This window comes from Sporothrix brasiliensis (genome assembly GCF_000820605.1).
Source record: "Sporothrix brasiliensis 5110 chromosome Unknown Cont22, whole genome shotgun sequence".
NCBI classification, from domain to species: domain Eukaryota; kingdom Fungi; phylum Ascomycota; class Sordariomycetes; order Ophiostomatales; family Ophiostomataceae; genus Sporothrix; species Sporothrix brasiliensis.
Genome location: NW_024467141.1, coordinates 2,622,606 through 2,635,109, shown reverse-complemented (window position 1 = coordinate 2,635,109; position 12,504 = coordinate 2,622,606). Strand labels below are relative to the sequence as shown.

At 52.1% G+C, this 12,504-nt stretch overlaps 4 protein-coding genes across 4 annotated transcripts; 1 reads left to right on the top strand and 3 right to left on the bottom strand.

The window, feature by feature from the left end:
• Nucleotides 1-632: 632 nt before the first annotated feature.
• Nucleotides 633-1,973, bottom strand: SPBR_08475 (cell wall glucanase; the record flags this gene model as incomplete). Its single annotated transcript, XM_040766713.1, has 3 exons — nt 633-718; nt 792-1,742; nt 1,859-1,973. 3 exons carry the CDS (start codon nt 1,971-1,973, stop codon nt 633-635), a joined length of 1,152 nt encoding a protein of 383 aa, XP_040615016.1.
• Nucleotides 1,974-2,949: 976 nt separating this feature from the next.
• On the bottom strand, nt 2,950-3,498 carry SPBR_08906 (uncharacterized protein; the record flags this gene model as incomplete). The annotated part of the gene is made up of 2 exons (XM_040767032.1): nt 2,950-3,315; nt 3,388-3,498. The coding sequence occupies 2 exons, from the start codon at nt 3,496-3,498 to the stop codon at nt 2,950-2,952; spliced, it is 477 nt and encodes a 158-aa protein (XP_040615015.1).
• A 4,732-nt stretch (nt 3,499-8,230) lies between these two features.
• SPBR_08299 (aromatic amino acid aminotransferase I) lies at nt 8,231-10,103 on the top strand (the record flags this gene model as incomplete). Its single annotated transcript, XM_040766537.1, has 2 exons — nt 8,231-9,775; nt 9,849-10,103. The coding sequence occupies 2 exons, from the start codon at nt 8,231-8,233 to the stop codon at nt 10,101-10,103; spliced, it is 1,800 nt and encodes a 599-aa protein (XP_040615014.1).
• A 500-nt stretch (nt 10,104-10,603) lies between these two features.
• Nucleotides 10,604-12,370, bottom strand: SPBR_08327 (uncharacterized protein; the record flags this gene model as incomplete). The annotated part of the gene is made up of 2 exons (XM_040766565.1): nt 10,604-11,549; nt 11,664-12,370. 2 exons carry the CDS (start codon nt 12,368-12,370, stop codon nt 10,604-10,606), a joined length of 1,653 nt encoding a protein of 550 aa, XP_040615013.1.
• Nucleotides 12,371-12,504: the final 134 nt, after the last annotated feature.

Here is a 12,504-nt window from a genome sequence, read left to right as displayed (position 1 = left end):
GCTACATGGAGCGAGGTCGGAAGGGAGCAATGGTGTTTGAATAGACATGAAATAGTACAGATTAGCTGGGAATAGAATCTTAATTAGAAATGCACAAAAAGATTATCAAACAAAAACAAAAACATTCAGAACAACGAATCGTAGTAGCAACATGTCCATATGTGAGAGGTAGGGTGCAATCACCGATTACTATTTTCTTTCTGTCATTGTTTCCCCTCCTCTGCCTCCCCTGCCTCCTCTTCCTCCTCTTCGGGCAAAGTTATAATAGCAATTTTGATCAGTGAATGTATTAGAATTAAATATATAGTATTATGTTGTGCGGCTTACACAAAGATTAAGCCACACAATGCACTGTATATATCCAGCGTGCATCTTGCACTTGCTTGTTACCTATATATGGTATGCTCCAGTTGACCGCCTGAAAATGCAGAAACATAATGCTATCAACCAAATGCCACCAAAAGAAAAGTTGCTTTCTGTTGTGCGTATCCAAGAGGCGATCATCGCCTCATTTCTTACAGACCTTTGCGTCGTAATTCCCTACTGTGTATATGCGCCGATATGATGTGTATGTGGTATCAGAAAACGAAAGAAAACGGAGAAAATGCATGGGAACAAAAAAGAAAAACGAATCAAAATGGCGACACGCCAAATGAGAGAATTCCAATGACAACAGAGCCACACAGTTGCAGCGCGATGAGCGACAGGCATGGTGGTCCTGTAAGATTGCGTTAGCGATTGCCAAATTTGCGTCCATTTGTCCTAAAAGGACAACAGAGAGCAAAACTCACTATTCATATTGGAGCTGGCAGGGACAATTTTGCCGCTCGGTGTCATGACCCATCCGCTAGGAATTGTGTTGATGGCGGTCGACGTAGAGGACGGAACCCATGGCCGACCAGACTCGGTAGAGGCGGCGCCACCGCCGATTCCACCGGCCGGGACAGTAGGCGACAGGGATGTGGCTGCAGCGGCCGTTGCGGTGGCAGTTTGGGTCGCAACGTTGACGCCTACATTAACGCCGACCTGACCGTCGACAGCCTCAATGGACTGCCAGTCGCCCGACGTGTTGGAGTAGATGTACTCTTTCCCCGTCGAGTAGTCCGTCACCTGGATGGCCTTGACGACCATGGAAAAGGGCCCCTTCGAGTAGTCCGTCGGACCGCGTGCCCACTCAACAGTACCCGCGGCGTTCGTGGCCGTGTCGCCGCCCGACCAGGCGCCAAATTTGATCTGCATAGGCGTTTGCGGGTACTGACCAGAGGCGGCGTCGGCGTAGTTGAGCGTGCGGACGACAGTGCCGGCCACGGACCACACGATGCGGTCGGCGGTCCAGTCGATTGTATACGTGATGAATTCGGCTTGGTTGTTGGCGGCCGGGTTGAACTGGCCGCGGTTATACGTCGTTGTCTGGCCCTTGCCAAAGTAGTTGGTCTGCACCTCGGTGTTATCGGCGCCGAGCCACTCCATGTCGATCTCGTCGAGGTCGTCGGACTGCATGACAAGCGTGCTGACAATGCCGGCGCCAGGCGCGCTCTTCATGGTAAACTGTATGCGGCCGAACATGATGTAGAAGATACTCGACAGTTGAGGCGCGTCGCCTGACTTGGCAACGGTAAAGGTTACGCCATCCGAGCCGTACGATACGGATCCGCCGCCGGTGGCTGTGAACGAGTTGACGCTGCCCTTTGTGAAGTCGACATCGATGGCCATACCGAGAGCCGTGTCCGGTGGACAATTGGCTGTAGAAAGTTAACATGAGGTGACTGGTAACGGGAAGCAGGTCGAAAGGTAGAGATGGAACGGGAGAGGAGGCAAAAGAGTGTGTTTCCTATGGAGGTCCAAAGGTTGTACTCACAATTTGTCAATGGGTTGCATGACGTAGATGTCTGTGCGGACACTGAGGCGGCGAGTGCTGTCACGACAACGGCGACGGCTGTGGAGGTAGAGTCGCGAGCCCGGAAGAAGCGCATAGTGAACGGGCAGGTCAGAGACCAATTCGGGAAGCCGAGGAAAAGGGGTGATGTCGAGATGCAATGGAATGCGGCGACGGCCGTGCCTAATCCGGGGTGAGACACAATGCTACTGCGTGTCTTGCTCTGGGGTGACAACCGTAGAAGTCAAGCAGGGTGTTCAAAAATAGAGGAGCAAGGTCGAATTGGGAACAAAAAGAGAACCAGAAAATTCAGAAATACAAAATTGCGGATGTGCCGTCTCAAGTACAATTTGAAGGATCATCCGCGCCCAACAGGAATGCAATGCAATACGGGAACTCCGCATGTCGTAATTCACTCGGTGGAGGATTATGTCTCATAAACCAATCGATGCTTATACGCATTGCGCGCCACGCACGCGCAGCCAGCCTCTTGTCCAATACAGTAGGTTTGTTGTGGAGAGCGTGTGTTGTTTTTATCGCGAGGCTGGGAATAGTGGCGACCGTTTAGCGACAGGGATGTTGACAATGTTGTTATCTTACCTGAGTGCGCTGGAATACCTCCGTAGAGCCCCGGTCTTCTGTTTACTTGCTAGAAATGGCCCAGACCAAGCGCCACATGTGAGTGCTGCGGTTAGGACTCCTATATGCTTAGCGCAAAATATTCTGTGGCTGGTCAGTAGTCAGTCCACGCTTCGTTTGGCATCATTGGTAAACCACTGGGCCCACTGGGGCATAACAGCGTAAATCGGGAGGCTGGATGCTGGCTGTGACGATAGGGAAAGTGGTGTGCTGCCCTGTCTTCCTCAGCCAAGGTCAGGCTCACCTGGATCTCAGTACTGTAGCGCCATTGGCCAAGTCGACTTCAGGGGCCACTTGCCTAACTCTCGTAATACTCAATATATTATCATTCGTACACATGAAATTATGCTGGAGGCTGGGTACGCTAGAATAATCGACCGTGGAGGTCAAAACAACACAATGTCAGCAAGCCACGCACGATGATAGGGCATATATCAGGGTGCAAAAAACTTGCCGTCTGTCAGCATGTCCTGGTTCGCCTCCGGTTGGAGCATCTGCCGCCAGAGTGTATGGGCCGCCGAACTGACCGCCATCGCAAGGCAGGCCGCCCACGGTACATAAGCGAGCAGGACGACATGTTTGCTTGCCTCTACAACGACGGCCACCCCGGCAACGGCCCCCCCAGCAATGAGGAAGAACAACAACTGGTACTGGTCCAAGCCGCGGCGCCGTATTGCAAAAGACGATACCGTGTACCAAAGGACCACACAGGATACCAGCGCCACCTCGGTCGACGGCTGCTCGAGCGCTTTGAAAAGTAGAGCACTCTTATGCCCATAGAGCACCCAGGTAAATCGCTCCTGTCCTCAGGACGTATGTCGGTCAAAAAATCGGGCAATTACAGAATCTATGCTGGATGTTCGTCATCATACCTCATTGTACCGCAAGCCACTTTCTAGAAGGATTGCACGCCGGGAGGCTATTGATGCTGTACCAGCAGCCACGATAATTTCGGCAACATGTTTGGCCACAGACTGTTTCATTCTTGGCCATCGTTGGTTTTGTGGTTTGGGGGCCCAACTTTGCGAATGCATAGGTACCTTCAATGACCATCCGTATGGTGGATCCTGAACGCCATGCGCAACCATTGTATGACAAATGGTGCGATGGCAGCCTTTTTGTTTCCAACCAAAACGCCAGTCAGTCTCTAACTTCCGGCGAGTCGGACAGATCGAGGCGGTCGAGGATCGCGGAAGAGGAACGGTCATCGGCGTTCTTGCTAGTCTGCACCCATGTGGCGTGAGCCGACTTGGAGGCAGAACCATAAAAGGCCAGGGAAAGGCTAGAGCGGATATGAAAGAAGACGCGCTGGTGGATGAGGCTCAACGAAGTAGGTCCAATTTCCGTACAGGAGCATACTCTTATGGTTTTTGCCAAACCATACAGTTTCTTTAACATGGAGCGTGTAAAGCGCCGGGCAATTGTTGGGCAGCACCACTCTGAATGTTTGATGCTGATGGTGCCATGAAAATTCCGAAGCTCCAATCACGTTGCCACATGCGACCATTGCCTCGCGCGTCAGAAATCCTGGACTATTTACGACCGCCCTCCAAGGATATTGGCAGTCTATCTAGACCCTCAATCACCCTTTCACAAAAACTAATTATAAGCCCATTTTGCATGATTGCCCGACATCTTGACTTGGTTGTTGCCAGCCTTGTGCTGCTGGGACCAATTGCCGATGAATATTGTGCCTGCCTGGAGTCGCCTTTTTTGAGCATCACAACCAAACCATGGTCAGCCTGAGGCAACCTACTACGTCTGAAGACCTGCTAAAGAGCCCACTGTGATTGATCCTGTTGGGCGACTGTGGCTCACTTACATATGATTTTAAATTGCAGTTTTGCCCTCTACCTCTATTTCGGGTCATTTCGAGATGTGGGTTTCCTTTTTTATCATTGTTTGTTGTTCCTGACTCTTCAATTTCTCTTTCATCTCTCTCCTTCTTGTCAACGGTCTTGAGATGCTAACAACATTTTCATTCGCGTTTTTAGACTTCTTTTCGTTGTGGTTTGTATTTCCTACTTATAGCATCATTTATCTTCACCTTCAGTCGATACTTGGCGTTTTTTTTTTGGCAGTTTCCTTGTTACATCCCGTGTGTGGTTCTCAAAATTACGCATCTTTTGCTTCTGTCATTCAATATGACATCTCAGTTTGACTCAATAAGGGCCTCTCTTGAAGCCTATGACGCAGTCCCCGGAAGTATTGTGCGCGTTCACACGCAAGAACCGAGTCTCGATAGGCTGTGTCAAGATCATCGCCGAGGCAATGATCTTCGTCATCCCCGGATATCTCATGGCAGAAAAAAAGTGTCTGGCAGAGGGCTTCTTGAACTTGCAAGTGCCATTTCGTTTATTTGATACACATTTTGATCTCCAATTGTTTTGTTCTTATGGCCATCTATGGTGGCCATTGTGCAGCTCTTCTATTTACTCCCGCTTATTTCTATCTATGCTGCAGTCTCCAGGCCGTGTATATTATCGCCTATGCTCTTTACGTTGTGGTCCAGCTGGACTCTTACCTTATGTGAGTTGTCCACCCTTTAGTTTCTTTTTTCTTTTTCTTTTTCTTTTTCTTTTTCTTTTTCTTTCTTTTTTTTTGGTCCTTTGATACTGTTGTTTCCTCCTTTGGTCAAGCGGTACACACGTTGCTGTATTCGTTTTTCCCCTTTTCTTTTGCCATCTCCTAGCACACGTCTTAGTCTTAGGTTTTGGGCTGTTCCGATGATCCTACTACCGGCTGCGATTGTGGAAGCAAACCCCGGAAACCTGTTCGGGTGCTGGCCGCATGCTACCGCCATGCTCACATTGAGCATTCTTACCACGTCATTCCGGACATTTGCATCGTGTCTCACATGCCAGGCCAGTTTACTCAAGCTTCAGATGATGCCAGTAGACAGGGCGCTGGTATCGACGTAGACTTGATGAAAACTGGACCTGCCTCGAACAGTTTCTCAGAAATCGGTGGACCAGCAACGACCCTCACGGACGAGAACATGACGAGATTTGATCGCCAAGGGGGCGTGATTGAAAATGGTGTGTGTTGCCCATGTATAATAGATTTCTGGATACACTCACTGACATTGTGATAGGCTCGATATTTCCAAGGCGTGAAGATTGGTCCTTTTCCCACTGTGGACTGTGACTATTTCGACGGCCAGCATGTGTCCGGCGGAGAGGATCTGAGCTGCAATGCAGCATTGACCTGTTTTCACCTGCCAGTGGCGTAGCTCGAGCGGCCAAAGGAAGCCTGCTGTTCACTTTTCCTTATATTTCGGCTTTTGAGCCGTACATGGCACGGCAAACGGACTTGGACATGGATACGGACATGTATCGAAAGCCCGGGATCATGTAAACAATACTCCCGTGCCCATTTATGCTCTCCAACTCTGCCATTGGTTCCTCCGTCCTTTTTCACACACAACGCTTCCTTCACTTTTTTGGTTATCCACCGCCCTGGTCTTGGTTTGACCAACGATGCCCCCTACAGGCTATTCAAAGAAACAATTGCTAGCACCTGGACATACCATGGACCCAACCGTTTCCCCAGTGCCTGACAGGATATCCGGATCGGATTGGACCACTCGACAGTAGCTTAAATGGACACACTGACACCCCTGGACTGTATCATCTTATTTCCTTCAGAATCTTGAAGAAGCATGTTGTGGAACTTGCTGGATGACCCACTACTCGAAGACATCGAAATATCCTCCTTGGCCCCCACATCATTGCCACAGTGATCCATCTTTGTGCCTTGGTTCCGGATTTGCTTGCAGAGTCTATGCCACCTGCCATAAATATGGTGTAATACTGCAAGCTGATATAGGAGAGACCAGCGTCTTCCAATGGCCTTCGGGCGAACGACCGTGTGAGCTCTTTATTATGCGCCGGGACGCTTCACCATCATCTACGTTTCCCACCTTTTTAACTTTCCTCGAAATCCCCTCAAAAACTGCGGACCTGGCGAAACCTTGTTTCGAGGGCCAAAGTGGCGTCGCCGGCTGTATTTTCTCTCTCCTTTTTTCGGCATAAATTCTAATTACTTCCCTTCGTTGTTACGATCCGGCTGCGACGGGCGATATATCTGACCATTACTTTTGTTCAGGATACGCGAGCCGATAACGACGGTACATAAGCACAACCATGACTTTTGAGCTGGTGACCTCTGCACAGTGTTTCGAATCACATCCTACCATCGCACCAAACTTGTGGTCGGCAACCCATGCCCCGTGCATGATTATCTTTGCACACAACCTTCATCATGTCTGCCCTGATTACTACAGGCAATTCAACAGCAACTCATGCAAGACTACAGAATAGCACCGGCTGTACGGAGGTTTTTGGTCCTTTCGGTTTCTGCTTTTTCGTTTATTTCTTCTTTGCTCTTTTGTTGAGTATGTTTTGTTTTCAGTTAGGATCGTTGAACTCTTCGAGCATGAACTATTTCACGATTTCTGATTTGCGTATGTTTCGACTATGTGGACTATTGTTCTGTCGCCGATGCACAAGTGTTTCTCATAGGTGATATTTTATGTCGGTTTTACTTTCCGTCCGGGCTGCTCAGCCACTCTAAAGGACTACCCACCCGGTGCGCTGGACATTACGTTTTATTCTCTGCCATCATGAGTCTTATTTGGACAGCGACGGCGGCAAACTACGATTTATATATAACTGCGACCTGGCGCATTTGACATCATGAGATATGACTAAAGCGGACACACATATGCCTCCCTGCGTTGACATGCACTAATGTCTCTTGGTTGGGGCTTTATTCAACTGAAAACGTGGATACATCGCCGTGACCTCAGCTGCTTACTTCGACGTCAACGATGCAGATAAAGCGTAGCCAAATAACAACACTTGAACAACCCACGCTTATCGGCAGCTTATTCGGATACGACGGAGCCGTTTCGCAATGCACGGCCCGGTCCTATCTATTCTGTGCGTCGAAGTTCGCCGATCATCTGGGATTGGGCTGGCAAGCCGACAAACGGAAATGGTGCCGGTCGAATGGGCTGGACCGTTGCATTTGTTGTCCAGTATTGGATCTTTGCGTTAAATTCACTATCAGTAGCCATTTGCTCCGCATTAAACCACGACATTCTTGCTCGAGTTAGTAAAATGTGTCATTTGACCCAAGTCCTATCGCGATATACGTACAATGATCTTATCGATCCAGTGTCGGCGAAGAAGCATTTTTTCACCGTCCTAAAGGGTGGGTATATGCGGCTAGATACGGACCGTAATACGGAGTTTTAATACTGCCCCGCACACGCCAGGTCCGCGCGAGACGCCAACTGCGCCCAACGACAACGTAAAACCGAGCCCCTGGTCGAAGGTCGCGATAACCGCTTCCAGCCATAGAGACCGACTTATCACCCGGCGTCTCCTCCCCATCGCCTTCTTTTACACTACCAACGAGGAAGTCACCAGCAGCCGTCCATCCCACTCCTGTAGCTGATCAGCTGAATGAGAAGTACCTGATTATATTTCTTTTCTTATTTGGCCGAAACTCACTACTATTGCTGTCAGTTTACTTGACTTCATCGAATTTCACCACGTCTTGTACTGAAACATCACAACCACAAAAAAAACAAAAAACAAAAAGACATACGTGCTATTTCACCACCTAACCCGCCAGGACATCGAAAGTATGGGCCATTTTGCGGCGCTGCTTGCCCGGCGGTCTTTATCCGCCCCAACTACCGTCCTGATGGCCGGAGTATCAATTCAAGTGGCACGGCAGCTTTCTCGGCGTGGCTTCATAGCACCGCAACAAAAGCTGACGGGTTACCAACAGGTGGAACGGCTAGGAAATTCACAATGCTTCTCTGTGGCTTCAACCGCACAGTCAAGTGCGTCATTGGCGGCTGCCGCCGAGGTTCAGTACGGGTCGGACCCGGCTGATAGACAGTACAGCATCACCGTCGCCGATATCGAAGCACGGCGGAAGCGAGACGGCAGACTGGTAGCCGGCACGGCCGCTTCGGCTGACGTCGATTTGTTCAAGACCTTCCCGGCTTGGCGTCAGCTACCCAAGGCACGGCGATGGGATCATATCCTGAGTAAAGAGAGTGCGGCACGGGAGCCCTGTGTACTGAAGCAAGCGGCGCGCCACCTGAAGAAGCCAGGCTTGCTCTCTCTTGGTGGCGGCCTACCGTCACCGGAGCATTTCCCCATTCTTTCTATGAGCCTACGCGTCCCTAATGGACATGCCGGATTTACGGAGGCTGCAGCGGCATCTGAGGATGGAGGTGTAACTGTCAGCATGGGCAAATACGATGCGTCACAGACCCTGGCTGCTACGAGTGGCGGCAGCAGCCCTGCAGAGGAGTACGACCTGTCCATTGCGCTCAATTATGGCCAGTCGACAGGTTCAGCTCAAATGCTACGCTGGGTTACGGAGCACACTGAACTCGTATGCCGCCCGCCATACTCTGACTGGAAAACATGCCTTACAGTAGGCAGCACCGGAGCTCTTGAGCAGGCCCTACGCATGTTCTGCGACCGCGAGCGTGGTGATATAATGTTGACGGAGACCTACAGTTTTTCTACGGCGCTGGAGACGGCTGCACCTCTGGGTATCCGTGTGTTGGGCGTGGAGATGGACGAGCAGGGTATGCTCCCGGAGAGCTTGGATGACCTCTTGTCCGGCTGGGACGTGCAGGCGCGTGGCGGTTCTCCTAAACCCCATCTCTTGTACACTGTTCCTAGTGGTCAGAACCCGACCGGAGCAACCCAAGGCGCCGCGCGCCGCAAGGCCATCTACGACGTCTGCAGCCTCCACGACGTGTATATCCTCGAGGATGAGCCATACTACTTCCTGCAGATGCCCCCGTACGAGCGGGACCGCCCAGCTGGTGCACCAACGTCGACCCCAGCTCGAAACTCCGACGAATTCTTGCAGTCGCTGATCCCGACCTTTGTGAGCCTCGATGTAGACGGCCGCGTGATGCGCATGGACTCCTTTTCCAAGGTCCTGGTGCCCGGCTCGCGCATGGGTTGGTTGACAGCGTCGGAGCAGATCATTGAACGGTTCGTACGCCACGGCGAGGCTTGCAACCAAGGGCCTTCCGGTATCTCGCAAGCAGCGATCTACCAACTCGTCGATAAAACGTGGGGGCATGAGGGCTATCTCAAGTGGCTGGAACACCTCCGCGAATCCTACACCCAGCGCCGTAATATTCTCTTGGACGCCTGCGTGGACCATCTGCCGGCTGGTATTGTCTCTTGGAACGCTCCTACCGCCGGCATGTTTGTAAGCCATCTGGAATAGTTGTTGCTTTCTTCTCTTTCTTTTTGATAAAGCGCCGGCTAACTTTTAATCTTAGCATTGGCTTAAAGTTGACCACACCCGGCACCCGGACCATGGCAAGCGTGGTATCCTAGAATTGGAGGAAGAGATCTTTGACCTTTGTATCGAAAAGGGTGTGCTCGTCGGCCGTGGATCCTGGTTTGCTGCAGAGCCTGACCAACCCCTAGAAGGCCTCTACTTCCGTGCAACCTTTGCTGCAGCCTCAGCGCCGGCTATGACCGAGGCCATCCGTCGGTTTGGAGAGGCCGTTCGGGAGAGCTACCGCTTGTAGTGCAAAATAAGTCGCGAGATAAATAGTTCTTCAAAGACAAGACGACACGAGCTACGTTGCATACGGGGAAGACGATGGTACTAATTCGGATCCACGGTGCTTTGATGGGACAAACCGCGGTTATGATTGCAGGTGCCTTACGGCGGTTGATGTTTACAGGAGTGATCTTAGCAATAAACGACAACAGATATTGCAGCATCATGCAGTTGATGTTGACGCTGATGTCAGCCAGGCGCTAGTTACAGCTGTCGTACGACACTGAAAGAATGATTGTAAGCCAACAACATATAAAGCTGGGTGTGTGTGATATGTGAGGTGTGCATTTAGATTCGTAACCGTAGGAGAAGGAAAACATCAAAAACGTGGATACGTAAAACATGAAATATGATACAAGCGTGGTTTCTCCCACCTCAGATTGCAGCCCGTTACATGATAAACCTCACCACATATACTTTATATGCATCGCCTGCTGTCCTGCCATTCTTCTTTACCACCGTCGCTTATTGTGCCTTGCCGGACTCGAAAAATGCAACCTTGACGCCATCGCCAGGCTGCAAGACGATGTCAGCCTTGAGCTTGGGGCTACCACCGTCGATGGGATCCATGTGGTTCACGATCCTCTCAAACTTCTGGAAGAAGCGCACCAGCACGTAGCCCATCTCGGTGAGGGCAAACTGCTGGCCAATGCAGATGCGCGGCCCGCCGTTAAAGGGGATGTACTGCCAGGGACGCGGCTGCCAGTGGTCCCAGCGCTCGGGGTAAAACTCGTTGGGGTCGGGCAGGTTGGCGGGGTACAGGTCGGCACGGCGGTGCATGAGCAGGGTCGAATAGCCGATCGGGGTGTCCTTGAGAACAGCCACCGGCTCAGAGCCGTCCGGCCCACCGCCGCGTGGCAATGTGGTGTCGTGCAGGGCCAGGCGCACGTTAAAGGGCACAGCCGGGTACATGCGCAGTGTCTCGTTCAAGATATGCTGCAGGTACTTCATGGACTTGAGGTCGGCGTACGTGGGGTGGCGGCACTCGGCCTGGCCCTCGATGCCAACGTTCTGGGCGATCTCAGCGCGCAGGCGCTTGACGCACTCGGGTTTCTTGGCCAGCTCGTATATGGCCCACGAGAGCGTGGCGGCAGTTGTGTCGCGGCCGGCCAGAAGTACGGCCATGAGCTGATCACGCAGAACCTTGCGGTCGCGCGTGAACTGGGCGAGGGCATGCAGGAATGTGTAACGGCCCTGGGTGTCGTCGCTGTCGTGTATGGTCTTCTCGAGCTCGTCAGGCGACAACAAGAGGGCCCTGTCGATAAACGGGTTGATAAATTCGTCAATGACACGAAGACCACGGTTGTACGAGCCGCGCGGGATGAATGTGTTGGCCGGGCCGGTGCGGCTGATCAAACTTTGGACGCGTTGAACCTCGTTGAAGGCTTCGGCGAACTCCTGGCGAGGGATGCTGTGTGATTGTCAGCAGTTATTGGCGAGACGAAAAGTGAACAAAATGGGTGAGAAAGCAAGAACGAAACAAGGGGGGAAGAGGGTCGTTTAACGGTGAAAGAGAGAGACATACGTCAAAGACTGCGTGTCCTTTCCAAGAAGGAAGTCAGTAGCCACGTCTAGCGTGTAGCGGAAGAAGAGGTCGGCCATGTCAAGGGTGCGGCCGTTGGCTGACATGTTGGCAACGGTGGTGCCATCGTTGCGGGACGAAATATAAGCGGCAGTGGCGGCGGCATCGCCGCCAACCGCCATGGCAGCGAACAAGACCTGCAGGTGGTTCTCAAAGGTGTGCAGGTCGGACACGCGGTCCTTGATGAACTGCGGGCGGAGGAGCTGGCGGCTGGCGTGCCAGCGGCTGCCGTCGGTAGTGAAGATGCTATCTCCCAGGAAGGGCTCAAACTCTCGGTGGAAGGGCTCGCCTTTGCCGTAGTCCTGGAACTGGGTGGCCAAGATGGCCTTGATGTTCTCCGGATCATCGGTGAAGATGATGCGGCGGCCCAGGACACGGAACTCGGCGCTGTGGTTATCGACAGAGCGGAAAATGAACTCCCAGTGCTCGCGGTTCTTGTGTTTGGAGGCGGCCTTAAGTGTGCGGATAACGAGGTCGATGCTGCCCGGAAGACGGCCGGGAAAGTACGGGGCCCGGACGCCGCCCGTGCGGCGGAGGCGGTTGCGCTCGTCAATGTGGACATAGGCCGAGTACACGACATAGACCAGGACGGTGACGGCTAAGGCCGACTTCCACGAAAAGTGGCTGGCGATGTCCTCAATCAAGCCCATAATGGCGAGTTGTCGATTGCCGGATTTTGAGAGGAAAACCGGCGAGTGCAGCGGCGGCAGTACAGAGGGTTGGCGTGATGGCGACGAGGGGCAGACAGAATGCACCAAGCAAATGTACCCTGGTTGTGGAGATG